Source organism: Callithrix jacchus, chromosome 1 (genome assembly GCF_049354715.1).
Source record: "Callithrix jacchus isolate 240 chromosome 1, calJac240_pri, whole genome shotgun sequence".
NCBI classification, from domain to species: domain Eukaryota; kingdom Metazoa; phylum Chordata; class Mammalia; order Primates; family Cebidae; genus Callithrix; species Callithrix jacchus.
In genome coordinates this window covers 67,429,632-67,457,548 of record NC_133502.1, presented here as the reverse complement: position 1 = coordinate 67,457,548, position 27,917 = coordinate 67,429,632, and the positions used below count along the sequence as shown (strand labels likewise).

General features: G+C 40.1%; 2 protein-coding genes across 51 annotated transcripts in view; both read right to left on the bottom strand.

Annotated features, from left to right (window-relative positions):
• RCBTB2 (RCC1 and BTB domain containing protein 2) overlaps positions 1 to 27,917 on the bottom strand; it is a 44,447-nt gene that overhangs the window by 10,373 nt on the left and 6,157 nt on the right. For 2 of the 50 annotated variants that reach the window (XM_078361972.1, XM_078362469.1), the window contains exons 2-14: positions 24,618 to 24,716; positions 22,248 to 22,343; positions 21,847 to 21,909; positions 17,132 to 17,238; positions 16,503 to 16,658; positions 16,121 to 16,271; positions 13,604 to 13,770; positions 12,898 to 13,056; positions 12,653 to 12,760; positions 11,273 to 11,415; positions 3,151 to 3,341; positions 2,376 to 2,502; positions 312 to 451 (exon numbers count right to left, since the gene is read on the bottom strand). In XM_078361972.1, the coding sequence (XP_078218098.1) occupies positions 312 to 451; positions 2,376 to 2,502; positions 3,151 to 3,341; positions 11,273 to 11,415; positions 12,653 to 12,760; positions 12,898 to 13,056; positions 13,604 to 13,770; positions 16,121 to 16,271; positions 16,503 to 16,628 (1,312 nt within the window). In that variant the 5' untranslated portion in view covers positions 16,629 to 16,658; positions 17,132 to 17,238; positions 21,847 to 21,909; positions 22,248 to 22,343; positions 24,618 to 24,716. Of the gene's footprint in view, positions 1 to 311; positions 452 to 2,375; positions 2,503 to 3,150; positions 3,342 to 11,272; positions 11,416 to 12,652; positions 12,761 to 12,897; positions 13,057 to 13,603; positions 13,771 to 16,120; positions 16,272 to 16,502; positions 16,659 to 17,131; positions 17,239 to 18,201; positions 19,044 to 21,846; positions 21,910 to 22,247; positions 22,344 to 24,617; positions 24,717 to 27,917 lie in introns of all 50 variants that reach the window. The other 48 variants (XM_078361660.1, XM_078362285.1, XM_078362082.1 and 45 more) reach the window with 38 other exon arrangements.
• Positions 6,177 to 8,250, bottom strand: LOC103791552 (uncharacterized). Its single transcript, XM_078363323.1, is given in 4 exon segments — positions 6,177 to 6,533; positions 6,535 to 6,643; positions 6,645 to 6,888; positions 6,891 to 8,250. Coding segments are annotated over 4 exon segments (756 nt in total). The 5' UTR covers positions 7,075 to 8,250; the 3' UTR covers positions 6,177 to 6,314.

Genomic DNA, 27,917 nt, shown 5'->3' with positions numbered 1-27,917 from the left:
CAACCTCCGCCTTCTGGGTTCAAGCAGTTCAATTCTTCTGCCTCACCCTCCCGAGTAGCTGGGATTACAGGCATGCGCCACCATGCCCAGCTAATTTTTGTATTTTTAGTAGACACGGGGTTTCACCTCGTTGACCAGGATGGTCTCGATCTCTTGATCTCGTGATCCACCCGCCTCAGCCTCCCAAAGTGCTGGGATTATAGGCGTGAGCCACCGCACCCAGCCACAGCAACTTTCTTTTAGGTTCTATAGAAACTACCTTGTCAGTTACTCAACATTTTGCCAAGTTTTCCTAAGTCTTTGGCAATTACCTACTGCCTCCTCAGGAGAAAGGCTGATGCTGTCTGTGTACAGGTATTCCAGGAAGGCCCGGTAAACAGGATATGAAAATTCACTCATTTCTACAATATCATCCTCATTATCTTCCAGTGATGAACGAAAATGCTCACATCTGAAGGAAGAAAACAGCATGTCAGGTCCTAGCTTCCCAGCCAGGACGGACGGCCTCTGTGAGGAGCACGTCCTTCTCTCAAAGGTGCACACTGGCCCATCCCTGCTGTGGCTCTTCACTCTCCTTGCTGGCCTGAGTTTTCAAACAATCATTTATTCAGGTATATGCAAACCTGCTGCCAGGGGTGGCCTGGGAAGCAGCCCCAGTGGCCACGCTGATGGGGACAGAGCTGGGCTGGCTGGCATCTCTCTCATACCACATCCACTAATTAGCATTTAGAGAAATCAGTGGGTTTATTTTTATAAAATCTGAGTGATTCTGTTTCCTCACTCCATTATGGGTTGAATGATGTCATCTAAAAATTCATATGCTGAAGTCCTAAAACAGCCAATACCTCAAAATGTGATCTTACTGGAAGAGAGTCTTTTAAGAGGTAATCAAGTTATCAGGAGGTCACTAATGTGGGCCCTAATCCAATGTGACTGGCATCCTGATAAAAAGGGGAACTTTGGACCAGGCACAGTGGCTTATGCCTGTAATATCAGCACTTTGGAAGGCGGGTAGATCACAAGGTCAGGAGTTTAAGACAAGCCTGGGCAACATGATGAAACCCCGCCTCCACTAAAAATACAAAAATTAGCTGGGCGAGGTGGTGGTCACCTGTAATACTAGCTACTCAGGAGGTTGAGGCAAGAGAATCGCTTGAATCTAGGAGGCGGAGGTTGTAATGAGCCAAGATGGCGGTCACTGCACTCCAGCCTGGGCAATAGAGCAAGACTATGCCATCTCAAAAAAAAGCGGGGGGTGGTGTAAATTTGGACACAGGCATGCACAAAGGGAGAATGCCACATGCTGACTAGAGTTAAGCAGCCACATGGCAAGGAAGGCCAAAGACTGTCAGCAAATCCCCGGCAGCTAGGAAAGAGCCACATACAGAAGAAACCCATCCCACTGACACTTTTGATCTGGGACTTCCAGCCTCCAGAACTTTATGCTGCTTAAGCCACCCAGCCTATAGTACTTTGTTACAGCAAATTACTCCACCTGCCTTCCTTCATGCAGGTTGATGTGATGTAGTGAGAGTGAACGAAGGCTGACAGCTTGACCTTACTAAAGGGAAACTTGAGACTAAAATGCTGTGTTGAGTTTGTGAGTCACTGCAGTAGGCCTTAAATATCTGTTACACAACAACATCATGAATTTCCAAATCATCATGTAAGAGAAAGAAGTCAGGCACAAACGAATGCATCCCGTATCATCCAATCTATGCATGCTCCAGAAAATGCTAACTAATCCATAGTGACAGAAGGTGCCATGGTCGCCCAGGGCTAGGACATGAGGGGTCTTGGTAGGGTGATGGGAATGTTCTCTATCTGGATGTGGGGCAGTGGTTTCACAGGCGAATGCATGTGTCAGCACTCATCAAACTACACACTTGAAATGCATACAGCTCATTGCTCAGAAACATTCATAAATGTGATTTTTTAAATCTCTGTGCTAGCCTCACCACGGCCCCTTTTGGTCTGGAAAGACCTTGATCTTCTCTTTTATAAAGCATCTAAAAGTTCAGTATCCCACAAGTGATTAAACAAAGTGATTATTATGAGCTGATCTTCATTCCCAGGCAGAGAGGGTAACTGATGGACATGCAAGTATCTATACGGTGTTCAGAGCACAGGACAGACTTGCAGTGTGTGCTGGCTGCTCCCTGCTGCCAAGATGACCAACCCACTTTTCAAGTGTAAGGAACGTCGATGGTACCAATTCCCTGAACCACACACAACCTGTGTTATTTCTTGTTTCACATGTTTCCTCTGGCTTGTAAGGGCAAAAACAGCCTTATCTTGTTAAATTATTACTAAGGTGCAAATATAGTTGTTGAATGAATGATTTTTCTCAACTCTCAAAATAAATGATTCCTTACCGAATCTTGAGAAGGACTTTATGTGCATAAATGTACTTTCCATCCACCAGAAACTTCAGGTCTGCAGTGTCGGGGTTGTCAAATTCCCTCTTCAGCGACTCAGCCACTGTGAGGTGGTCGTCAGGTTCTAAGAGAATAATGCAAATGCTTCCGGAGTTAGCACAGATATAATGAACCCACAGGCCAGGATATGGCACTGCTCTACTGATGCTCATGAAAATACCACTTCCTCAAAATAACTGAGCAATTGAGCAACGGGGTTTTTCCCCTAAAGACAGATTTGCATCTCTGTAATCATTAAGGATAAGAATCCCACACACATCTGCTTATAAATCTGGCAAAATAACAAGAAAAAGTCCCAAGCCACATCACTAATTTTGAATGAAATGTTAGAACATTTGAGTAGATATGCTAGCTAAAAGTAAAAGACACAGTTTCTTGGTAAAATTTAAAAGGAGTAAAATAAGGGCAGGGCACAGTGGCTCACACCTGTGATCCCAACACCTTGAGGGGTGGAGACAGAAAGATGGCTTGAGGCCCATAGTTCGAGACCAACCTGGGCAGCACAGCGAGACCCCACCTCCATAGAAATTTACTATTGATGTTGGTTTCTGATGTTCTTAAGAAAATAAAGTTTGTTCTCTTTTGCAGAAGCCCATAAGAGAGAAATAAATTATGATAGTGCACTTAACAAAATCCTCACTATCAAAGTAAAAGCCCTGGGTTCTTTTTCAGATGTTCGGGCTATCCCCCAAATGGACAGTGACCAGCTCACCCACGGAGAGGAGGCGCCAAGTGACGGCGGGAGTAGCAAAGCAGGCAAACACGTCGTCGGTGCAGGAGAAGTGGGTGAGGTGAGGGAGGATCACGGACTGGCCCCGGCACTGGCCCCACATGTACACGTGCCCACCCTGCGTCTTGGCCGCAGACGTGTGGGTGGAGTGACAAGCTGCAATCTCGATAATCCTAAATTCACAAACACACACCACATAAGCACAGTGACCAGGGACAGAAGCAAGCTGTGTCTTCCTCCCCCCAGGTTTAACAGATGTGGAATATCATAAAATTAAATTTACAGAAAGGGTCAGGAAAAGAAAAACAAAAAACAGCACATGACTCATACACCTCATCTCTGAAATTTTCAGGCACCAAACTGTTATTTACATTTAAGCCACATGTCAATGGTATTTATAACTCATGAAGATCTGTTTGTACCACTTCCAGCCAGTAGGCCTATAAAAATATGAGCCATCCTGTTTGGAAATTCAAGTATAACCCAAGAGAGTAGTGTTCCCCCTACCAAAAAATGGTGGTTTAATTTTTTTTACCCCACAATATTACTTGCTGAAGAAAATAATAAAAGTTTCGGCCATCTGGACCAAGGGCCAATAAATATTAAATATTTCAATGAAAATTTCACCATAAATGTATTTTTAGCATGATATGGGTCGTAACAACTCCTACTACACGGAGTCAATTCAGTAGTTCTCCCACACTGGACTGTGTGATCTAGAACTCAGGAGAGCAGTTTTCTAGGATCACCATGTGATAGACTCTACTAATTTAAGTTCATGACTGATGGGGAGGTCGTTCTCAGAACATTTTTTTTTGTCTTTGGGACAGAGGAATCTCACCACGTCATCCAGGCTGGAGTGCAGTGGCATTATCTTGGCTCACTGCAACCTCTGCCACCAGGGCTCAAGCAATCCTCCTACCTCAGCCTCCATGGTAGCTGGGACTACAGGTGCAAGACATCACACCTGGTTAATTTTTGTATTTTTTTGTAGAGAAGATTTCGCCATATTGCCCAGGCTGATCTTGAACTCCTGAGCTCAAGTGATCTGCCCACCTTGGCCTCCCAAAGTGCTGGGATTACAGGTGTGAGCCACTAGGCCCCGCCTCAGAACACTTCTTAAAGGAAAACATTGTCTTATTAATCTGGAAGTAATTTCTTTTCTATCAGAAGAAGCCACCATACACTTAAAGAAAAATGATAAATGCTTTTAACCCAGGGGAAGTCCCCATCTTTGTTTTGCTACAGCAGACAATGGTACCAGCATCCTCAGAGACTTAGGCCCAGAACCTCAGGGTCATCTTTGACTTCTCCCTCCTCATTTACCACATCCTTCAGAATATCCAGCTAAAAAACAAAGATGCTTTCTTTGTACTGTCTGCCCTCAGCCACCACTGGGGGGTCAGGCACACCCTGCATCTGGCCCCAGTCACAGCCTCCCAGGTCTCCCTTGCCTTAGACTCTCTCCTCTGCCCCAACTCATAGAGTGCTGACAAGTTAACCATCCTCCTGGAACACCGTTCTCATCAGACCTCTCACACAGGCAGTGGTTTCCCTCAGATAAAAATCTGACACAAGACGTAACTCCATCCGTGATTTGGCATCACCTCTGGACAGCCATCTCTCAAGTCACTTTTTTCTACACACCCTATGTGCCAGCAAACAGGCTTTCTCATTGCCCTTCAATGTCTTCATACACGGTTGTTCAGGAATATTCTTTCTCTCTGCCTTATAAACCCTACCCATCTTGTAAGGCCCAGTTCAAACTGCCCCAAGGTTGAGGTCTCCCCGTCACCTGAGCTCCTGCAGCCCTTCCTGTCCACACCACTCCAGCTGGCCCTGTTACTGTTCCATGCATCTGTTTCATCTGTTCAGCAAGATGGCCAGTTCCTAGCAGGCCGAATTACTGGCTTAATTCTCTCTAAGCACATAACATGGTGTCTATCTTACTGAATATAATTTGTGAGTGACTTTACTAACTGAGTAAGACTCAACAAAAGAGCAAAGAAGAGGTGTGTAAGACCCCATTGACATAGGCTAGCACCTGAAGGGTGTGGATGATCCTTCACTGCCTCCTTTAGGCAGTTGCTCCCAATCCAGGAGGGAGGCATCATCACAGAACCTGGAGCTTGTGCCAGCTCGCCTCAGAGAGTGAGACATGCATGCTGTTCTCATGTGCAATTTCACTGACTTATTAGAGGATCGGTCTTAAGTCTTGAAAACCACCCACAAATACTAGAGGAAAAGAGGCTACAATGGCCCACAATAGACAGCTCAGGATTTGGAGTCAAACAAACCTAGGTTTGTTTGTTTGTTTATTTATCTCATAATTTCAGCTCAAAGGAAAACAAAAGCTAGGTTTGAATCCCGCTCTACCACTAGGCTGCATGACTAGGGGAATGTCACTTAGCCCCTAGGAGCCTTGGTTTCATCAAGTGGCAGGGCTGGTGTGAGAATCGAATGACAAAACGTTAAATGCCAACCAGCTACCATGTCTGTGTGCAAATGGTTGCATGACAATAGAGGTTTCTCTACATGATGACTACTCAGCATTTTAAGTGGCAAAGCGGCATTTTCAGTGATAAAGTCAGGTTAGTAAGACCTTCCCTAGAAGAGTCGTTTCCTGCTATTTGCAGGGTTAGGCCAGTCCACTGGCCTAATCCAGTGCTGTGCAAAAGAACCATGCCAGCTGGGGAAAATGGCTAGTAATATTTGGCTTCTCAATCAGCACATTCTATCCAACAAATAAAGAAAATGGGAGAAAGAAACAGAATAAATTTATCCAAAGAGAAGTACATCTACTTTTACCATTGATTTCACTGGTAAGCCCCCTAAGTTACAAGCAAACGTGAAGGTAGTAACATGGTTTGTCTTCATGGCCTGGTGCTCTGGGCAGGACAGGGGGCTCAGAGTCAGAGGGTATTTCTAGGGCCATGTTACTTCAACTCTTATAAACAGCTTTACCATCTTTAAAAAAAATAGGTGAGGGGGAACAGGATACAGGCAGCAATTGTCTCACAGTTTGTGGTTTCGTATACATGGAACAAGTTCCTGGCAGAGCTGAGAAGTGAAAAAGGCTTCCTGCGTGACTCAAAGTGCTTACCAGCTCCTTCAGGAACTGTGGGCCGCCCTGAGGAACTCATGATTTAGCTGGAGGGAGAAGTCCAGATCTGTGACTTTGCAAATAATTCCCAAATAACATCAGTATGGCCCTGACTACAAGTACTCCAGTGAGTAAGGAAAAACACCTGGGGGCTTCTCCGGGGAATATTTCCAAGTAAAAGGGAGTAACTGGGCCATGAATGCTTTGGATTGGCTACAGCCCTGGAATAAGAGCCTATGAGGCAGAAAGAAATGCAGGAGCAAATGCGCAGGCAGAGCTGGAAACGGCAGGACGGCAGAGAGTGGCATCATACGAAGCCTGACAGTGACAGAGGCCAACGCTGGGATCAGAGGGCAATGAGGCTTGCCAGGAAGTGGTATCAGCTTTAATCCAGAGCCAAAGAGTTCTGATATGATCTGACGTGATAGGCAAATGGGAAACAGCTTTGTAAACAGGGCCATGAGGTGAGGAAATGGTATTCTCAGAAAGAATGACCTGGCTACAGTGTGCAAGACAGGCTGCAAGGGAGAGAAAGAACAGTCTGGAAGGCTGGCCAGGGAGGCCAATGCAAGCTAGGCTGCCAAGGAGTAATGAGGGTGGCCCGGGTGTCAACGCAGAGGAGAGAGAGGAGTGGAAGGTGGCCCCGAGGATGAGTCTAAGAAAACCCCCGGCTGACAGTGCTGAGGAAGGGTGAGGCCGCACTGGTCAGGTGGCAGGTGTGGGGGCCAATGTAGGGATAGCTGAGCCACTAATAAAAAGAAAAAAAGCCTTCTGTGTTTTAACCACCTCCATCGTAAAGCCATCTGGTATTCTCAGGGAGCAGGGGAGGTGAGGGCAGCCCAACGAACAACGTTGAGATAACATTCATGAACTGCTCTTCATTTCTTCAGATATCAGCGCCTCTGCAGGGACCTACTAGTCAAAGACTTCTACAGTTTTTTAATCATTTCTGTGTACTTTGGGGTAATGTTCTGTGAAAAATGTCAGTGACTGAATCATCACAACATCCTTCACTGATCTCCCCAACATCAGAAAAGCCAAATCATGCAGTTCCCATGTTCCCTTCTGAGATAGCTGTTGTTTGTTATTAGCATCCATGAAATGGGGTAGCCTCTGCCCCTAGAGCAGCTGGTGACCTGAAGCGGGAGACGACTTTCTAGAGAAGGGCTGGGACAGAGCCAAAGGGTGGGTCAGGGAAGGTCATGTGATGCTGGCCATCCCCGGGCATGGCCTTGTGACATTTACCTGGCACACCCAGCTCCACATGGGAAGTCAGGGGTGGGGCACAGGCTTGGCTGGCTGCATTAGCTGCTACAGGAATGAGAGTGGAGAAAGTTTAGAGGAAACCTTCAGGTCTAGGCTTGCAACCCAAGCAACCACTAAGGAACCCTGCCATTACCTGAGGTCATCAACTTTTAAACTGGATTTATACCAAGCAGCAAACGTTGACCTTCCAATTTTCCAGTCAGACATGCAACAGACAGTGACTATCAACTGAGCTAACCTTTAACTGTCAGGATGTCTGGCATATTTCATACTTTATTTTGTAGGCAATCTTAATGGGAAAAAAAATCACCACATGTTGGTAATAAACAGTTTTGTGTCACCTCAAGGGAATAATCCACAACAACCACTGAGCTTACTGGTTATGAAGTACTAGAAATGAGAAAGCAGAGAGGCTGGGTGCAGTGGCTGATGCTTGTAATCCCAGTACTTTGGGATACCAAGGTGAGTGCATCACAAGATCAGGAGTTCAAGACCAGCCTGGCCAACATGGAGAAACCCCATATCTACTAAAAAAAAAAAAATTAGTCAGGCATGGTGGCACATGCCTATAATCCCAGCTACTCAAGAGGTTGAGGCAGGAGAATCACTTGAACCCAGGAGGCGGAGGTTGCGGTGAGCCAAGATTCCACCATTGCAATCTAACCAGGGTAACAAGAATGAAACTCCACCTCAAAAAAAAAAAAAGAAGAAGAAGAAAAGAAAAAGAGAGTGAGAAAAAATGAAACCAGAAAACCTCAAGGAGGGGCGAAAGGTCGTCTGTGAGGGAGAAGAATATTTGAAGAGAAACAACAAGGATGACAAAGCCACAGCAGGGATTTCTAATCTTGGTTTTGTCAGAGCCCAAGTTTTGTACTGACTACCTCAAAATTTGAAGAATTGTCAGAAATTAAAGGCAAAGTTAGTTTTACATCAGTTTAATTTAAAATATGCTGTTAGGGAAGGCTAAGAACAAAGATGCAAATGTTGGGCAATCTGCACCAAGGAACTGAAACTTCGGAAAAATTGCGGATGACTGGGTTAGGGAGAAGACGACCATTTTAATCATTAAGTTTACTTTTATGCAAACATAAATTGCTGACAAATATCAGTATTCTCCATCATAAATAAAATCTTTTTCTGGGGAAGATTTAAAAGGTTTCCCCTTGGATGGATGGTTGTTCCAGCAAAGAAAACAAGGTAGACAGATTTTTCCTTCCCACTTCTGTGAACAGGTAACTAAGAACTGAAACCCACCCGACCCACATTCAATCCAGTTCCTAATTAGGCTTTCCTGTAATGGGCCTCAGAAGAGTCAGAAGTAAGGCTCCAGGGTTCCTGAGGGATAAGTTATGACATATACTTGAGTTTCCTGTCAGTGGAAAGGGTGGAGAAGTGCAGAACAAGTCCTAGCATGGACCTGTCGGCCCCTCCCTCACAATACGCCCATGATGGAGTGCCTGGTTGAAAATGTGTATGTTCAGAAATCACCACTTGAAATTCAAGCATGGAAAACCAGGAAAATCAGGAACATCTCATTTAAAACATTCATCCACTTTTTTTTTTTTTTTTTTTTTTTTTTGAGACAGAGCCTTGCTCTATTGCCCAGGCTGGAGTGCAGTGTCACGATCTCACTGCAACTGCCCGTTCCCAGGGTCAAGAGATTCTCCTGTCTCAGCCTCCCAAGTAGCTGGGATTACAGGTGTGTGCTACCACACCCAACTAATTTTTTTATTTTTAGTAGAGATGAGGTTTCACCATGTTGGCCAGATTGGTCTCAAACTTCTGACCTCAAGTCATCTGCCTGCCTCCCAAAGTGCTGGGATTATAGGCATGAGCATGCAGCCCATCCATAATTTTTACAGCCAAATTATAATTCAAAAATAACTATAGTTTAAGACAAAAGCAATAGATAACTCTCAATGCCCAGTTAAGCAACTTGGCACTCACACAGCTTCCATTCCCATTACCTGCTTCTCTGCTGCTTTGTCTTTCTCCCACCTGATGCCCCATAATCTGTCTGCCAGTAAGAACCTGAATCAGAAGCCCTGGGTGATCATTCTGGATCAGGGACCAGCAGTGCAATGCAGCAAGTCACTGATGGGGAATGATGGCAGATTCCGTGAGTCCAGGGACAGATGTACTAAAGTTCTGAGTAAGTGTGGGAGCACCATGAAAGTAATGGGCCAGGCCAGGCACAGTGGCTCACACCTGTAATCCCAGCACTTTGGGAGGCTGAGGCAAGAGGATTGCTTGAGCCCAGTAGTTACCAGTCTGGGCAACATGGCAAAACCTTGGCCCTACAAAAAAACACAAAATTCAGCTAGGCATGGTGGCACGCTCCTGTAGTCCCAGCTATTCAGGAGGCTGAGGTGGGAGGATTGCCTGAGCTTGGGAAGTCAATACTACAGTGAGTCATGATGGAACCATTTCAGCCTGGACAACGGGAGACCGTGTCTCAAAAAATAAAAATAAAAAAAATAACGAGCCCATGCAAATGAATCGTTTTATGTCCATTCTATCTTTATTTGATCCTTTAACTCTGTTTTTCAGTTTAAATATTAAGTTTCCCTACCAACTGAGGCATTTTGTGGTTATTCAAAGCCTCAGGACTGTCCCTTCACTTCTGAGAAGCTCTAAGCCACCTTATAAGATGTGCTGCAGGCATCCGCCTGCACCATGTCCTGCCTCCATTATTGCCCTTCTCCCAATTCTGAAGGGGCCAGGGGTCTTATTTTAAGGTTTTTGGAGAAAAAAGTTATATTTAACTTATAAAATTAACGTTTGTTAAATCAGTTAAATAAAACTTTTAAAACATAGGTTAAAGAAAGTTAGCCAAGTTCACAATACTCAAATGAAAACTGAGGCAGTTGAAAAGTGACAATTTGGTTCTTCATTTTCATTATTAAGTATTCCAACCAAAAAGCAGAAAAGAGCTGCATCTAAGTACAAGTGAATCTGTTTGTCTATATGTTTCTTTTAAAATCAAATATAATAAAGATATATCAGTAAAAAGAGCAGCATTCATTTCTACAATGACTGCAACCCTGGTTTAAAAGATAATGAAACATTTTTGCTCTGTACTACTGAGTGAAAAGGCAGTGATCTGACCATGCTTGAGAAATTCCAAAGGCTTTCAAAAATATTAGAATAACTTGTAAACTAATTCCGCATGTACTAATTACATAACACGACCTTGCAAACAAGTGCACAAAACTCAGTCTTAATTTCCCAACCATTTTATTCTTCCTCATAGTGACAGCTTGGGAGTTAAAAGTAATGAAATAATCCTATCCTTTTCAACTGGCAAGTACTTTATGTAGCTAAGTGGCCAGCTTTATACCCCACGCAAGGTACCTTTCCTAAGCCACGGAAGAGTGACCTCGAATGTTACTGAAGTCCCCTTAACAGTGTAAAACAAGAAAAGGAGGAGGGCAAAAGGGTGACCTGTAAGGGAAAAGAGTAACAACAGAATAGCTCTAGCAAGTTTAGTCATCGGAGTCTGCTTAGCATAGCTGTTGGAGATATGGATGAAATATGGGTAAGTGAAAATAGCATATTTAAGACAATCAACCTCCCCAACAATTCCAAAGCCAATTTTTAAAAAGGAATAAATACTCTTGTTAAATAATATTTTAGCACTAGCAGTACATTCTCCACCATTCTCTATACGTCTAAGTCATGTTTAGTCACAATCACCAAAGACCAGTACAGGGACTGTGTAAATGCCCACGTTACCTGTCCTTTTCCACAGTGACAGGAGTAGGATAGGACTGGTTGCTTTTATTGCCAGTGCCCAACTGCCCATAAGAATTGGCACCCCAAGCATACACTTGGCCTTCATCTGTTAATACTAATGTGTGTGCATAGCCACAGGCGACCTGGAAGGAAAAAAAAAAAAATCCTCTCAGGCCTGCAAATAGAAATATTTAGAAGAAAATATTTCACTGCTTCCACAAAGTAGGTTAAGAATCAAACATGAAAAAAAAGGAAGAGGCAGCCTACCCATAGAGGCAAGCATCAAGTTAACCAATATCCTTCCAGAACTGCAGTAACATTGCCATGAGTCCCCTGGCGTGCTCTGCCCCAGTTCACTGTAGCTTCAATGCTCATAGAAATCAAGGGGTATGAGGGGAATGTAAGAAACAGACACTTGTTTTTTTTGTTGTTTTGTTTTGTTGAGACGGAGTCTCACTCTGTTACCAGGCTGGAATGCAGTGGCACAATCCTGGCTCACTGTAACCTCCGCCTCCCAGGTTCAAGCAAGTCTCCTGCCTCAGCTTCCTAAGTAACTGGGACTACAGGCACACGCCACCATGCCCAGCTAATTTTTGTATTTTTAGTAAAGACAAGATTTCACCATGTTGACCACAATGGTCTTGATCTCTTGACCTCATGATCTGCCTGCTTGTATTTTTTTAATAATTATTTTCTTTTTGATTATAAAAGTAAAACATGTTCAATGTGAAAAATATAGAAGTACTCTGAAGATTTGAGGCTTTTTCTTCTATTTCTGTTTAGACAGATATGCACCTATAGCATCATTTTTACTGACCATGTTGTATAAGCAGTTCTGTATTTTATTTACCATCACACATAGCACTTTCCCATATCATTAAAAGTTCCTTGTATAAATCATCTCCAGCCTACACACTTGGCATAATTTATCTAATCATAACTCATTATTTGATTAGTAAATTACTTTATACCTATTGTTTTTTATTAAAGTTATCATTTTTTAATATACATATATATCTTCTTAACTAATTCCGTAAGAGACTTACAGGAACTGTTGGTTCCTCAGGGAAATTCCCTAGGAGTAGAACTACAGGTCAAAGGGTATGAAGGCTTTTAAGGCTCTTGTACACCCTGCCAAAGCTTCCTCAGGAAAGGCTGTAACAATTTATATTCCAAAAGGTGTGTGACAGTGCCCTGGAACAGAAATTGTCTGAACAGCTGCAATTTAACTCAAGGAAAAGAGATTTAACCTTTCCTTTAATGAAGACATCCAAGCAGCTAAAATTCTCATCCTGCCAAGAAATCTGTGTTTTTAATACATTGGTATCTTTGCCAGCAAAGACTTAAAAATACATGCACACAAACTGACAGTGGACGTACCCGCTGGACACGGATGCCTTGCAAAGCTGCCACTCTGCAAGGGGTTGGCTGGTTGCCACTGTTGCCAAGTCCGAGCTGCCCGTTTCCATTGTAACCCCAGACGTAGACCTGAGAGAAAATAAGACCCTCAATCCTCTCAAAAGACAAGTGGCCACAAGTTATCTGTTATGTGGGACACACTACACTGGCATGAAACTGATGTGGCAAACAGGATTTTTAAACAAGATGCAAAATAACTACCTTACCTCTCCACTGTCCACTACCGCCATGCAGCACATCTGCCCACATGCTATGGTCACAACTACTTTATTCTGTAAGCAGCCAGTGACTCTTCGAGGGGTTGGCTGATTAACTGTTGATCCAGATCCTACCTGCCCAGAGTTATTATAACCCCAGGCAAATACCTGTTTGAAAGGAAAGATCAATAAATGAAACACATTAGTGTTATATAAAGTGTCTCAATTGGACACTCACATGTACTTGTGGCACCGAGTCTTTCCTTTCAAAGTGCTTCAGATCCATAAATCCTTACAACACAGGCAGAGAAGTGTTTATAAAATTCATTCGTATGCAATGTACATAATTTTATAAAATTAGGTTATTGGTGTTATCAACACAAACTAATAATTGCTATTAAATAACATGTAACACAAAAATATCTACTTTCCCCAGCCATCTTTTCCAGCATTTAGGGACTTTTCTTATTGCACATAACCTCTTTACTATAGCAACAGAGAAGGAACAATACTTCCTTTTAAATTTGGCAATATGGAAGTCCTTACTAGATACAGGTAAATGTCACAACATCAACTGTGAATTGCTACCAAAAATAATGCTGAATTTGAGGGAGGTGGTTATTTTAATCAAATGAATGTATTTCCAGGACTACTACAGAAGTCTATATAATCTTATTGAAAAAAAACCAATGAGCTTCATGCTGACTATTCTCACCTCTCCATCAGATGTTAGCACCAAAGAATGGTAAGACCCACAGGCCACTTCAATGACTTGTTTGTTTGACAAGTTAGTAGAGATATGACAGGGCACTAAACCATGGTTAGTTGTCCCATTGCCCAGCTGGCTATAAGCATTGTGACCCCAGGTAAAGACTTCTCCTTCTGAAAATAAAAAGAAAGACAACCAGCTTTTACAACATCTACTTCATTATATGAAAATACATATAGCACAGCTTCCACAAATGAAATCTAAAAATTCAGGTACAAAAAGCTAATTAACTTCCCCATTCCACCAAAGGCATTCTACAAAAGAATCTCTTTGGAAAGGATAAACTGCATTCTACCTCAAAGCAACAAGGTGAAATTTAAATGCATGCAGTTATAATAACTAGAAAATAAGTTTTTAATAAACAGCAGAGAAAATGCTGCTAAGAGTAATAGCAAAAACATTATACTGAAAGTAAATGATTGTAAGGCCACTTAATTCCTCTGGGTCTTAATTTCCTTATCTTTAAAATAATCACTAAGTTATTTTTAAAAATATTTGTTATTATTTATTGTATAGCATAATACACAGAAAAGTTCATAAAACATAATATACAGTTTTATAAATTATAAAGCACACACCCATGTACTACTGCTTATGTCAAGAAATATAACCTTATAATCACCCCCCAAAAGGCCCTCATATGTGCATCTTGCAAACAAATTTTTAGTTTTTCCTGTTTTTGAAATTTAAATAAATGGAATCATACAGTATGTACTCCTTTCATCTGTGTTTTCCAGTATGTTGCCTCTTTGTATTATATTCTGAATAATGTCTTCTGATCTATCTTCCAGTTTACTAATACTAATTTGCTGTGTTCAAACTACTATAAAATTTGTCCACTGAATTTTCATTTTAATCATATTTTTCATTTGGATCTTTTTCAAATCTTCTATAATCCCTGCAGATTATAGAAATTAAGCACTTTTTAATTTCTTCAAACAATAAATACAGCTGTCTTATAATGGGTGTCGATAATTCTAATGCCTGATATTTAGTAATCAGTTCTTGCTGTCTGTTGTTTCTGCTGGTTCCATTCATGGTACCTTGTTTCCTTGCATAGCAAGCCCCCCTTATCTGCAGGGGATATATTCCAAGACCCTCAGTGGATGCTGAAACTATGGACAGTAACAAACTTGTGTACACTATGTTTTTCCCTATAAATATATACTTATGATAAAGCTTAATTTGTAAGTTAGGCATAGTAAGAGATTAATAACAATAACTAATAATAAAATAGAAAAGTTATAAAATGTACTGTTCACAATGTCACAGGATAGAAGATTTGTTCTTACCATAAATCTTAACAACCTCAGCGTGAAAACTCTCCATTTTTCATTTAAAGCGAGAACTGTATGATTTCTCTTTGGCATATCCAAATTGCAAGCATCACTACTCTTGCACTTTGGGGCTATTACTAAGTAAAATAAGGGTGACTTGAGCACAAGCACTATGATACCAAGATAGCCAATCTAATAACTGAGACAGCTACTAAGTAACTAATGGGTGGGACTGTCTACAGTGGAGACGCTGGACAAAGGGATGATTCATGTCCCAGGTGGGATGGAGTAAGATGGTGAAATATCACCCTACTAGGAATGGCACACAATTTAAAACTTACGAACTGTTTTTTTTTTTTTTTTGAAATTTTACATTTATAGTTTCAGACCACAGTCAACTGCAGGTAACTGAAACCTGGGAAAGTAGAACCACGGATAAGGGGAGACTACTGCATATCTAGTTATCTCTGACTATGTGCTGCCTATTGCCATTGAACAGTTATTTTGGGTAATTCTCTTGGGCCTAAGATAAAGGTGTCTTCCCCCATGAAGGATTTGCATTAACTTCTGTCATGCCCTTAAGGCTACTGCCATCCAGTACCTCGAATATATTCAAGGCTTGAGATTTCTTGGACTGTTCAGTCTTAATGTGAATTAAACTGCAAATCCATGGTTACCACCTTTTGGGGAGAAGTTTTATTTATTTTCTTTCTTTTTTCCTCCCTGCTTTGCTCTGAGTAAGGAATTTTTCTAGTCAGTCCCTTAGGAAGTGACTGTTCCCTACTACTAATGCCAACTACAATCAGTCACTCTTTAGTGTAAGAATCACAGAATGCTAAGAGTTGGCAGGGGGGATGTTGGAGACAAGGTTTGGTCTCTCAATTCATAGATCAGGAACCCAAAGTTCAGACAGACTTGCCAAAGTCCACAGTGAGTTCGGGAGTGTTTACTGGGCTCACAGCATTGTCATTCATACATCTAAAAGGCCAGTGATTACTAGAGTCCATCTGCCACATTGTCTTACGTTGGCATTCAGATACATTCATGTTTCATGGTATCCAAAGCATAGTCAATTTCACAGGAAGAGCCAGCAACTCTCACCCAATTTAAAAAAAACGTTCTCAAGGGCAGCTGACTCATTTCTCAACAAATAAAGCTGTAATTCTACATGGGGTTCCTAGGTTACCTGTTGTTGCAAGGACAATATGTGGACCACTCCCATAGCTGAGGCAGGCTATTTTTTTGCCACTTAAAGAATCCAGTCTCCGAGGTTCAATAGTGCTCTGGACGTCACCTAACCCCAAACAGCCACAGCAGTTTGTGCCAAGCACAAAAATCTATGGGAAAAACCACTGTTAGTTCAAGCAGTTCTATTTCTAACAAACCTATAAATTACATCCAAACAGGAATCACCTTCCTTAAGCAAACTGCATCTTTATATAATAAATAAAAATCTAATTTCCATGCTTTCTTTTTTAACCTCTTACTCCTTAGTTCCCCAAAGATCTTCACTTTGGCAAATCCATTTCTAAAAATGTGAGTAGCTGAATTGTTTTCTTTAAAATTACCTCATCATTTACCGTAGTGTATAAAACTTCATTGCCAGCACCGCCAAAGACACAAGCCTGACGAATTAACTGCAGTTCTTCCTCAGAACAAAGGGAAAAAATTGGCCACTTTCCCACATCTAACATCTTCAAAGATGACAGAGTAGCCTGTACTGGCTGAAAAGGAAGAAATACATATATGTTGAGATAACAAATTAAAAAATGAATTTTCTCTGCCCCTTCAGTTCTGTAGAAGAGGGCAGACACTGGTTTTGGGAGGAACACGCTGTGTCTATTTTCCAGAGGCCTCTCGCAGCTGCAGGGATTGCCTCTGCCAGCTGCTTCTGGGCAGCTCAGAGCCACTGAGCACCAGAGGCCCAGATGGAACCAGGTCTCCCCTACTCATTGTCCTCAAGGACACGGGAATCATCCAAAGCTCAGCTTCTGGGAACTGAATGTTCAGCAAATACCTTAAATATTGGCTATATCTTAAATGTAGCTGTAGAAACTAGGCTGGTTGTAAAAGCAAGCAAGAGAGAACTGCCATGTCATCTGTTGCCTAAGTCAAGAACAATGCTTGGAAAAGAACAATGCTGAAGGTGACACCAGGGAAAAATGATCCAAAGTTTTAGTTCACTGGCAAACTTTACCTGACCTTCAGTTTGAGGAACTGGTGGGTTTCCTCATCCCTCATGCAAGTTTAGGAGCTGGCAGGAAGCAACACCCAGAAAACACGTGTACTTGTTTGTTAAGGCAGCTGTAACAAAGTAGTGACAAGAGAAATGGCTTAAACAATAGAAATTTACTGTCTTACGGCTCTGGAAACTAGACATCCAAACTCGAGGTATCAGCTAGCTAGCGCCTTCTGAGGCCGGTGAGGAAGGGATCTCTTCCAGGCTTCGCTTCTCAGCTTGTAGATGGCTGTCTTCTCCCTCTGTTCACATCATCTCCCCCAACACCCTGCCTATCTCTGCATCTAAATTTCCCCTTTTTATAAGGACACCAGTTATATTGGATTAAGGTCCACCCTAATGACCTCATCTTAACTAACTACATCTGCATTGACCCCATTTCCAAATAAGTTGCACTCTGAGGTACTGGCTGTTAAGACTTCAACACATAAATGTTGCAGGGTCCCAATTAACCCCCTAACAACATACATTAAGATCGTGAGCGCCTGCACTTCCATAAGAGCACATTATAAAATTGCTTGAAAAGAGTTTTTACTTGTTTGCTACTTTGGAGGCATTTTTTATTGATACACTTTTCAACTTGCAAACATTTGGAAGGTTATAATAAGATACATAAACTGCCAATAATGTCTATCAAATGGCATGTCTGCTATTTCCCACAACATCAACAAACTTACACATGATTTAAAGCAGCAATGATTTTCTAAGGCCTCTCTTTCCCATCAGCTATTAAATCAACCTTACTGGGAATGTGTTCTGGCATACAGCTGAGTGGACTATCCACTTACCTTCTACAGATCTGAACACCTACTTGTCCTTTCCACCTTAGGAGAGCACAAGTCAGCAACTCTGCTCTTCTCAAGTCCACACTATTTACTTAGAAGGTTCTGCTATCCTTATTACCATGAATTTCTCTGGGGCCACCTTTATAGACTCCTGAGTACACTTCAGGAGGACAAAGACCAAGTCAGTCTCTTTCACCACCATGTCATCCATCCCTTGAATGGCGCTAACAATGCAATACATACCTTTGTGTTGGTGAAATGAACAAGTAAATGTTTGAATGGCTGTGACTCACTTCTTCATTCACAGCCCTTCTTTCCATCCCATCCTCTGTAACTCCATTCCAAAAGCTGGGCCCGAATCCCTGCTCTCAGCTCCAGAGCTCTCTCCATTTCTACTTCACCTGAGCCATATCATCAAACACAACTCTGTTACTAAGTCCTCAAACTTTTAAGTTTCCTTCTGATCACAGCCAACAGTCTTAAACTTGTATCCAAAGTAAAGACTGCAGTAAGTAAAGGGGAGCTAGGATGCATGGAGCCCAATGGCCACTGGACCTAGAGCAGAAACAAGCAGAGCCACCAGTGTTTTTCTTGAAAATAAAGCTTTGCTTTCAGGTTTCTATCTTTTCTAAATAATCTTCATGGCACTATTGAATGCTGTGACTAAAAGGAGCTCTAAAGATCATTTTATAGATGAGAAACCTGAAGAAAGCCCAGAAAGGTGCTGCAGTGGCTTGAATGGCTTCCCCTGCAAGTCCAGATCCACCTAGAACCTCAGAAGGTGACTTTGATTGGAAATAGGGTCTTTGCAGATGTAATGGGTTAAGATGGAGTCACAGTGGATTAGAGTGGGCCCTAAGTCCAATGACTAATCTCTTTATAAGAAGACAAGAGGGCACACAGTGACACACAGGGAAGAAGGCCAGGTGACAACAGAGACAGGGACTGCAGTGATGTATCTGGAAGTCAAGGAGCAGCAAGGATTGCTGAGGGCCACCACCAGAAGCTGAGAAGATTCTTCCTGAAAGACATCGAGGGGGCACTGCCCTGATGATGCATTGATTTCAGACTTCTAGCCTCCAGAACTGTGAGAAAAGAAATTTTGGTTGCTTGAATTGCAGTCATTTGTTACAGCAGCCCAAAGAAACTAATAGAGGCCAAGAAGCTTGTCCCTGCTAATAGCATCACCCTGTGAGTTAGTGGCAGAGCCTGAACCAGGGCCAAGCTGTCCCGATGCCAAATCCAGTCACATTCCCTCCCATGCCACTTGGATCATAAGACCTTGCCCTAAGAAGGACACCTTCTGTTATCTTTTGGGCAGCACCAACAGTTGGTTCTCCCATTCACTTTTGAAAAAGTGCTTACTATTTCTGTGTTTACTTTAGTTATCAGAGTACTTTGCAAAACAATTTTAGAGGTAGGAAAATTCACAGGCATTTCCTACAGGACAACCCTAATTTGGAATTCAAAAAAAATCTCACATATATAAGAGGTTATAGTTATATGCAAGTGTCAAACTATGTCCCTATTGTTATTATACATAAATTTTAGGAACACACAGTGTTCTATGGTGATGCTACATTAATCTAGGAATCCAAGAATCTTTATTTAAAAATTTTACTTCTTCTCTGTGATACTTGGTTTACTGAAAAAAGAGCTTGCCCAAGGCCATGATAGAGCTAAAAAAGGATTTTTGTTATGTTTGTTTTTAGTCAAGGTTTAAATTGTCCCACCACCCAATATCATGCAGAAATCTTATTTTCTGTGAGGTCTTCATTTTTTATTTTTTTCCTATTTTAAGTCTGTAAATTTCCAAAAGAACAAGGTTTAGGAAGTAGAAGTGGAACAAGTATTTAATGTAGATGTATTATTAATCTAGTTAATAATTGTTATATATTATTTATGATCTTCACAACAATTGTAGGACATAGATAGTATTATCCTCGTGTTACCTGTGGGGAAACTGGGGCACAGGGAAACTACGTTGTCTTCCAAGATCACTAGCTTCTCAGTGGGTGAGCAAGATTAAAGCCCAGAGTTCTTTCTACATATCATCTGATTGCTGAATAAAAGGTTTACATAAACTGTGATACTGCTGGTAGACCTAGTGTTTGCTTGTATCTGCAGCGCTTTGGCTACTCTCAGAGTCCTTAAGGAATAGGGCAATAACACCTGCTGTCCAGCACACTCATGAGACAATGTAGGATTCACACAATAGCCCCCATAATAGCCTCAGTCTATCTGCAGCCATTCTGCATGACAGCAGCTGTCTCTGCAGAAGGACCCAATCAACTCCGTGCCCAACTGTCCAGTAAAAAACTGGCTGAGCAAGAGCTAGGTGTGGACAAGAGAAAAATCTGTATGGGGAAAAAAGCACTACTAAGGAATGACAGTATGGCAGTATGCCTCATCAAGATGGTGTCCCTAGAATTCAGTCCTGGTTTGGCACAGGTAACCCTCCTTACTGCAATAACACTACCACAGGAGATAACTAACCCAGGCCACTTTTCTTCCACTACTTTTCGGGTATCTCGTCCACCACCCCTTCCTCCAAGACCTGGTGTCTGTTTGGGAAATGCCAAGTTGTGAAATTTTAATATTAACTCAAGGAAAACATAATTAGGGAAATATATCTGCCATAAAAGTAGAGACCAAATTGCACCTTATTGTTCCTCTGCGTGTGTGATATCGGTATAACTATTCTCCAGCAATGTGAATAATGGAGTGCCGAACCATACTTCACTTAATTACAGACAACTATCAAGTTGTTGAATTCAATTTAAAATACAGCATATTTAAAGAAAATCAGAATTACATGCTAGGCATACCTAGCAAAAAAGATTTAAGAAAAAAATGCCAACACCTCACCTTTTGAGTATTTCCTAGCAGTATAACACTTTGTATATATTCATTATATATTGTATTCATTATGTTATATACATTCATTATTATATCACTTTGTATATATATTTGTATATGTTCAATCACTATGTAGTAATAATATAGTAATTTCATTGCTAAGTCTGTGAATCTATTCTTTATTTTATGAAACCTGTTCATAGAAAAAATTAGGAATTTTTCTTTTAACATTTTGGAAGACTCTCGAGTTCTATATATTACTTTTGTAAAGCACTTTTGGACTTTCCTACAAGGGCTCACAAATGGACACTTAAGTCTGCACATGGTAATGCTATGGTTTAGTTTCAAAAGGTTTGCCACCTTTGCACACTATGCTGGCTTTGCATAATTATTTATAGTTTTATTGAATTTTGACCTGATTTTATTAAATACGTATGGGAAACAGACAAAAGTTAATAGTGACAGTTAATATTAAGTTGTTAATAGCAATGAGCAGATATTTTGAAAACTGAACAAAATATCACAAGATGGAAATCAATATGCATGCAGGAAGATGTGAGGCTTTTAACATCAACTGGACACTGAGTGGACTTAAGCTGGATGACTTCATGTTCAGATGTGATGAAGAAATGAAAGAATGGCTATGACAAATTGAGAGCATATCATCTACGATTAGGCAGTTTATAATTTTTCAAATCTCTGGGAATGGGATAAACATTGTTCAACTCATACCCTTTTGCAGGCCAGCACTGTCTAAAAGTAGAGGATGGCCTTCGTGCCTCATCCGTCACTGTCACCATCTCTGGGAGCCCTTTCTCTGCCCTTCAGGTATATTGGTTCCCTGCTGACCCCTTCAGCATTCTCCATACCCACAACGATTATCTGTTGGCCTCCCAGTGATGACACTGGGAGCCCCTCAGAGATAGATACTATCTCATTAATCTTCCTGTCGGGTGACCAATAGTTGCTTCATGAAGTATATTTCATGCGACAGAACACACATGCTCCAAGGGCATGATTTTTTCTAACCTTGCCACTGTATCCACAGAAAAGAGGAAGTTCTTCTTCCATACGGACAGTCCTGGGCAGTCCCTGAGGAAAAAGTATGTGGTAAAATCAGGATCCCTTATGTTCGATGGAACTAGGCAGGTTAAAATTATTTTACTTCTAACTAACAGAGAAAATAAGCTAAGCTCAAATGTTGTGAAAGGAAGATAATGGAATTAAGTTTTAGGCATGGGAATGAACAGCTATAAAACACCAAAAATGTTTGAACTATTCTAGAACTACCGGATGGACCCTTACGGGAATCTTCCTGCTAAGGTCTAAAAAAGTAGTCTCAAAATATACATGGGTCCTTAACTATAAAGAAAATGAGTAGAAAATTTTCACAGTTGACTTCCTGTGATAAAGAAAAATAAATTTTAGACCTTGGTCAACTTTTCTCTGAGATAGGAAAGTTCCAAATCACTGGGAAGAGCAGACATCAATTCTCAGCTCCACAGAAGAATATATGATTTGCTAAGCTAGAAAAAAAATAAAAAGGAGAAATGAAGGAAAATGATGAAAAAGATGAATGAATGTGGCTTTGTTATTCCAGATTTAATGAAAAATCTGAAATAACAGCCATCAAATATGTAGCAATACATTGATCGTCCTTGCCTTAATCACCATCCCCGCATCACCTACTTTCTACCAGGTAGACGTGACAGCAGGAGCAGCCCTAGCAGAAACTACGCAATATGTCTGAACTGTGGTTCAATCATTATGTAGTTAACTATTTTATCACTAAAAATAAATAAAAATAAAGTAGTTTCTGTCCTCCAAAAAGGAATTTAATAAGGCTGTATTTAATTATGTTGCTTTTTCTAATTTACGAGGTGGGGTCCTATTTACTTAAACACAATCTATATTTCATGTACTAACATCAGGACATTTTATCTGATATTTTCTACAGTAGAGTGAGAACCTCATAATAGACAGGTAAAAACAATAATCAAAATATGGCCACATCTAAATGGTGTTCCTTATCAATGTTTTAAAGCCCTTCAGTATACCAGTAATTTTTTTTTCCTCAGCCACCAAAAGATCTCTCAGAATATAAGGAATCAGAATTTATTCAGAATTATTATGACTCAAGATTATGAAAATTAAGAGCAAATCATTACTTTCTAATGTTTGGAAACAAGTAAAAAAAGATACACTTGTTTTTAAGAAGATCACTTAGAAGTTTCTCACTTAAACATTTATAAAACTTGATCTGATTGACAGTATGGAAAGATATTTTGACATTTTAATTAATATTTACTACATATTATCTATGGCTTTTTAGCAGATCTGTTAAAATCCTAATTTTCTCTAAGACCCAGCATGACTGCCACTAAGATTTACATCAGTGTGGATCCTGATTCCTCAAATGGGCTGGGACCTCTTCTCCTCTGCATTTCCACAGCACTTTTTCTGCTTTGTTTTTAACTACATTAATGGCACTGTTCATATTCTACCTCATATGATAGTTATTCTTTTATGGTGTATCTTCTCTATTAATTGGTAAGTTCTTCAAAAGGGCAGACAATGATTCCTTCATTGCTATAACCCACAACTCATAGCTCAGAGTAAAACACAACATATTTATAGAAAGCATCCTTAAAACCCAGCTTTTCGTATACTGGAACCGGGTTGTACCAAAGATCCCCCTCTTTCTGCCTCATCCTACCAAGAAACAACTTTTCCATATTTGTCCCAAGTTTACTGGAATAAAAAATAAAAGGGGAGGAGAATAAAAAGGGAAAGAGAAAAAAAGAAAAGGGACCAAGTAGAAATGTGACTGTCCCTCACTGCATTACTCTAGGCCCTTTCGTTCCTAGCAGAAGGGAAATCTTGCTAATGTGCTAAAATCATGAAAAAGTGATCCTGGGCTTTTGAGTAGAAAAAAAAACCCTCTTTTCACTGTCTTTGATCCATTTCAAGTATAATTAAACTCTTTAAAATTAGAATGGTGGGAAACAGGCCATTCTGTTTATCTGACATCAGGTTAAGATATAATTGCAAGTATGTCATGGAAATTACCACATTCAAAGAAATGATGTGCAGGATTCAATTTGGATGAAATATAAGATTAATGTAATTTCGTATTTGTCGATCAGAAAGTCCTTCAAGATTTAAAAACAAATCAGGATTAATTACTATTGTATAATACTATTAAAAAGTGCTTTGAATTTTTTAGCATTGTGGGAGATGGTTGGCTTTCCTTTTAACATTATTTCAACGTGATGCATATATAATAGAGAAAAACAGCATCCCCAATTTGCATGTATAGTTTGCGAAATACATGTGGAGATTACCTTACCCTGTTAACCATGTGATTTCACCAGGCTATTAACAATATATTGACATGCATACTTAAAATAACAATTCACAATATACATACAGAAAGCCATATCCATGATGTTATAAAATGTATTCTAAGTAACAACAGCAATAATATAACAGTAAAAATAAAGTTACTCTGTGCCAGGCACTAAGTGCATCACCTTATCACATTCAATCTTTATAATATCCAAATGAAACGAGTTAATCATTGCCTCCATTTTATTCACACATTTCAGTAACGTGACCAATAGTCACCAACCAATCAGTGTCAGAGCCAGTATTTGAACCAGGACTATTCAAAAGCCCTTGTTCTTGGACCCTCCATTGTATTTCAGGGATAGATACTTTAAGATTTTCTTCTGCACATTCCAAATAGGTTTATGTTATACTGACTGGCTGGAAGCATTCCCTCCAAAAAACTTTTGTACCTGATTGTTTTAAATTTCTGGAGCTCAGTATTCAGTCATCTTTAATCCTGTTCCTTTTAGATCCTTGTAAAGTTGTCTTCTAGAACAAAGTTAATGTGACTGGAAATATAAATACATAAATAAATTCTATTGGAAAAAAACAGAAAAGGAAAAGAACATACTATCTTGCAAATTTAACAATCCATCTGAATCTGAGAAAAATATAGTTTAACAATTGTATCCATACTATCTACTATTAAAAAGTCAGCAGCAGAGATGCTCTGTTATACAAATATGAAAGTTATAAAATGTAACTTTTAAATATCATACTTTATAAGCTTCAGGAGACGGTTTCAACAATTTGGACACTGAAACACATGAAAAATGCACACTAAGGAGAATTTAATCTATAGTATTTCCACACAGAAAATAAAAGAATACCCATGTGGAATGGAAAAATAAAAAAGCAAAACTTTCAAACTTTTAGAAGTATAGAAATATCTTTATGACCTCAGAGCAGTTAAAGATTTCATAAGACAGGAAAGCAAAAACCACAAAGAAAAGAGCAGTAATTCTGAACAAACGGAAAAATATACTACAGAAAGGAAGAAGATATTTGTAACTTACATAATGGACAGCTTGGAAAAGATTCATATACAAAATATATAAAAAATGCCTACAAATCAGTAAGAACAAAACATACAACAAAATTCAGAAGTGGCCAAAGAATACATGCAATTCACAGAAGAACAAATTAATAAACATATTAAAAGATAATGAAGTTCACCATGTTATTTATCACAGAAATGCAGCCACAATGAGATAGATCTCTTCTTTCAGATCAGCAAAAGTTAAAGGGGGACAATGCCTAGTGCTGGCGAGGAGGTAGATGAGAAGGCACACTCACATATATTGCTAGAAGGAATGTAAATTGATACAATCACTTTAAAGAACAACTCAACAGTATTTAGATGGAGGCAGTCTTTCCATCTTTTTTGATATGTATATATAACGGAAACAAAATTTCACAAAATAATTCTTACTCCTATGTGAGATGTTTGATGTTTTTTTCTACTTTGTGCTATTTTATTCTACCCTACCCTATCCTATTTTATCCTATTCAATTTCATTTTATAAGAAAATGCTGATCTCGGCCCACTAAAATAATTTCCAGATCACTAACAAGTCATGTAATTTTAGCAACACTGCTCTACATGAACTCTAGAGCATACACACAAATGTTCCCAATAGCAAAAACTGAGAAAGAGCAAAGAAAATTGATCAACTGAACTGATAAACTGTGACATATGCACACTAGGTAGCTATTAAAATAAATTAGCTAGAATCAAAACAGGCAAATCTACAAAACAATGTTGACCGAAATCACTAAGTCACAAAATGACACATATAGTATACTGTTTGATAAAATTTTAAAACATGCAGAAGACAATACTATTTTAATGTGTTACGGATACCAACATATGCATGGTTAGACTTTGTTGGGAATTGATTTTCATGGGAAAGTTTTGGTGGAGGGAATACCAAAGATAAAAGGTCCCATGTAACTCCGTCAATGAATTGGTATGCTATGGCTTTTCTTTTTTTTTTTTTTTTTTTTGAGACGGAGTTTTGCCCTTGTTACCCAGGCTGGAGTGCAATGGCGCAATCTCAGCTCACCGCAACCTCCGCCTCCTGGGTTCAAGTAATTCTCCTACCTAAGCCTCCTGAGTAGCTGGGATTACAGGCACACACCACCATGCCCAGCTAATTTTTTGTATTTTTAGTAGAGACGGGGTTTCACCATGTTGACCAGGTTGCTCTTGATCTCTTGACCTTGTGATCCACCTGCCTCGGCCTCCCAAAGTACTGGGATTACAGGCTTGAGCCACCGTGCCCGGCCCCATACTATGGCTTTTCTATCTAACAAGATGGTTTTCAAGATTTTAAGACTAAACTAATAATCTCAGGATGGAGGGATGAAGGTTACCCAATGTAAAAGAAAATAAACTCTTAAAGTGAGAATTCTATCATTCTAATTTTGCCCTTACCAAAGACACAAAGATTCAATAAACATTTGGTAATGACAACTTACAAAGCATAATTTCTTTAGCCATCTATAAAATAAAATTGAATACCCTAGGAAGGCCAGGCATGGTGGCTCACACCTGTAATCCCAGCACTTTGAGGATCACTTGAGGCCCTCAAAAGTTTGAGACTAGTCTGGGCAACATAGAAAGATCCCGTGTCTACAAGAAACTTAAAAATTAGTTACATGTGGCAGTACACATCTGTAGTCCCAGCTACTTGAGAGGCTAAGATAGGTAGATCACTTGAGCCCAGGATGTTGAGGCTGCAGTGAACCATGATCACACCACTGCACTCAACCTGGGTAACAAAGGCCTTATCTCAAAAACTAATAAATAAATAAATAAATAAATAAATATTTAAATCAGCTATGATCACACCATGGCACATTAGCCTAAGGAACAGAGCAAGACTCTTTTTCTAAATAAATAAAAATTAAATTAAAATTAAAAAAATAAAATAGGCCAGGCGTGGTGGCTAATGCCTGTAACCCCAGCACTTTGGGAGGCCAAGGTGGGCGGATAACCTGAGGTCAGGAGTTTGAGATCAGCCTGGCCAACATGGTGAAACCCCGTCTCTACTAAAAATACAAAAATTAGCTGGGGTAGGGGCATGTGCCTGTAGTCCCAGCTACTTGGGAGGGTGAGGCAGGAGAATTGCTTGAACCCAGGAGGAGGAAGAGGTTACAGTGATCCAAGGTCACACCACAGCACTCCAGCCTGGGTGACACAGAGAAACTCCATCTCAAAAAATAATAATAATAAATAGATTTTTTAAAACAGGATGATTAAATAACATACTCAATGAGCAGTATTTGTACTACTATATCTGGAAGAAAAATCCACAATAGAAAAAAAAAGTTTTAATATCAATGTATTAAAATGGCAAAAATGTTCTTTCTACTTATGGTCTAAATCTGCTTACAGATGTCCCCCTTTTCTGCATAGGAAGGTAATGTTTCTTGCAGAGCTAGAGTAGAAGCTGGCAACAGTACTGGGAAGATTTTCTTCATAGTGACAGTGTTACAGCATAAGATCATTTCATATGATCTTACTATGGGATGACAGTAAGATCATCTTACTATCTTACTATGTGTTATTTTATTAGTTTTCCCCTTGTATGTTTCTTTGGGATATATGACTTGGCTCATATATATAGATATGATATATAGTTATTCATATTTAAAGGTGCTTTGTTCTTTGTAAAAGTCTCTTATGCATTTCCTCATTTTATTAA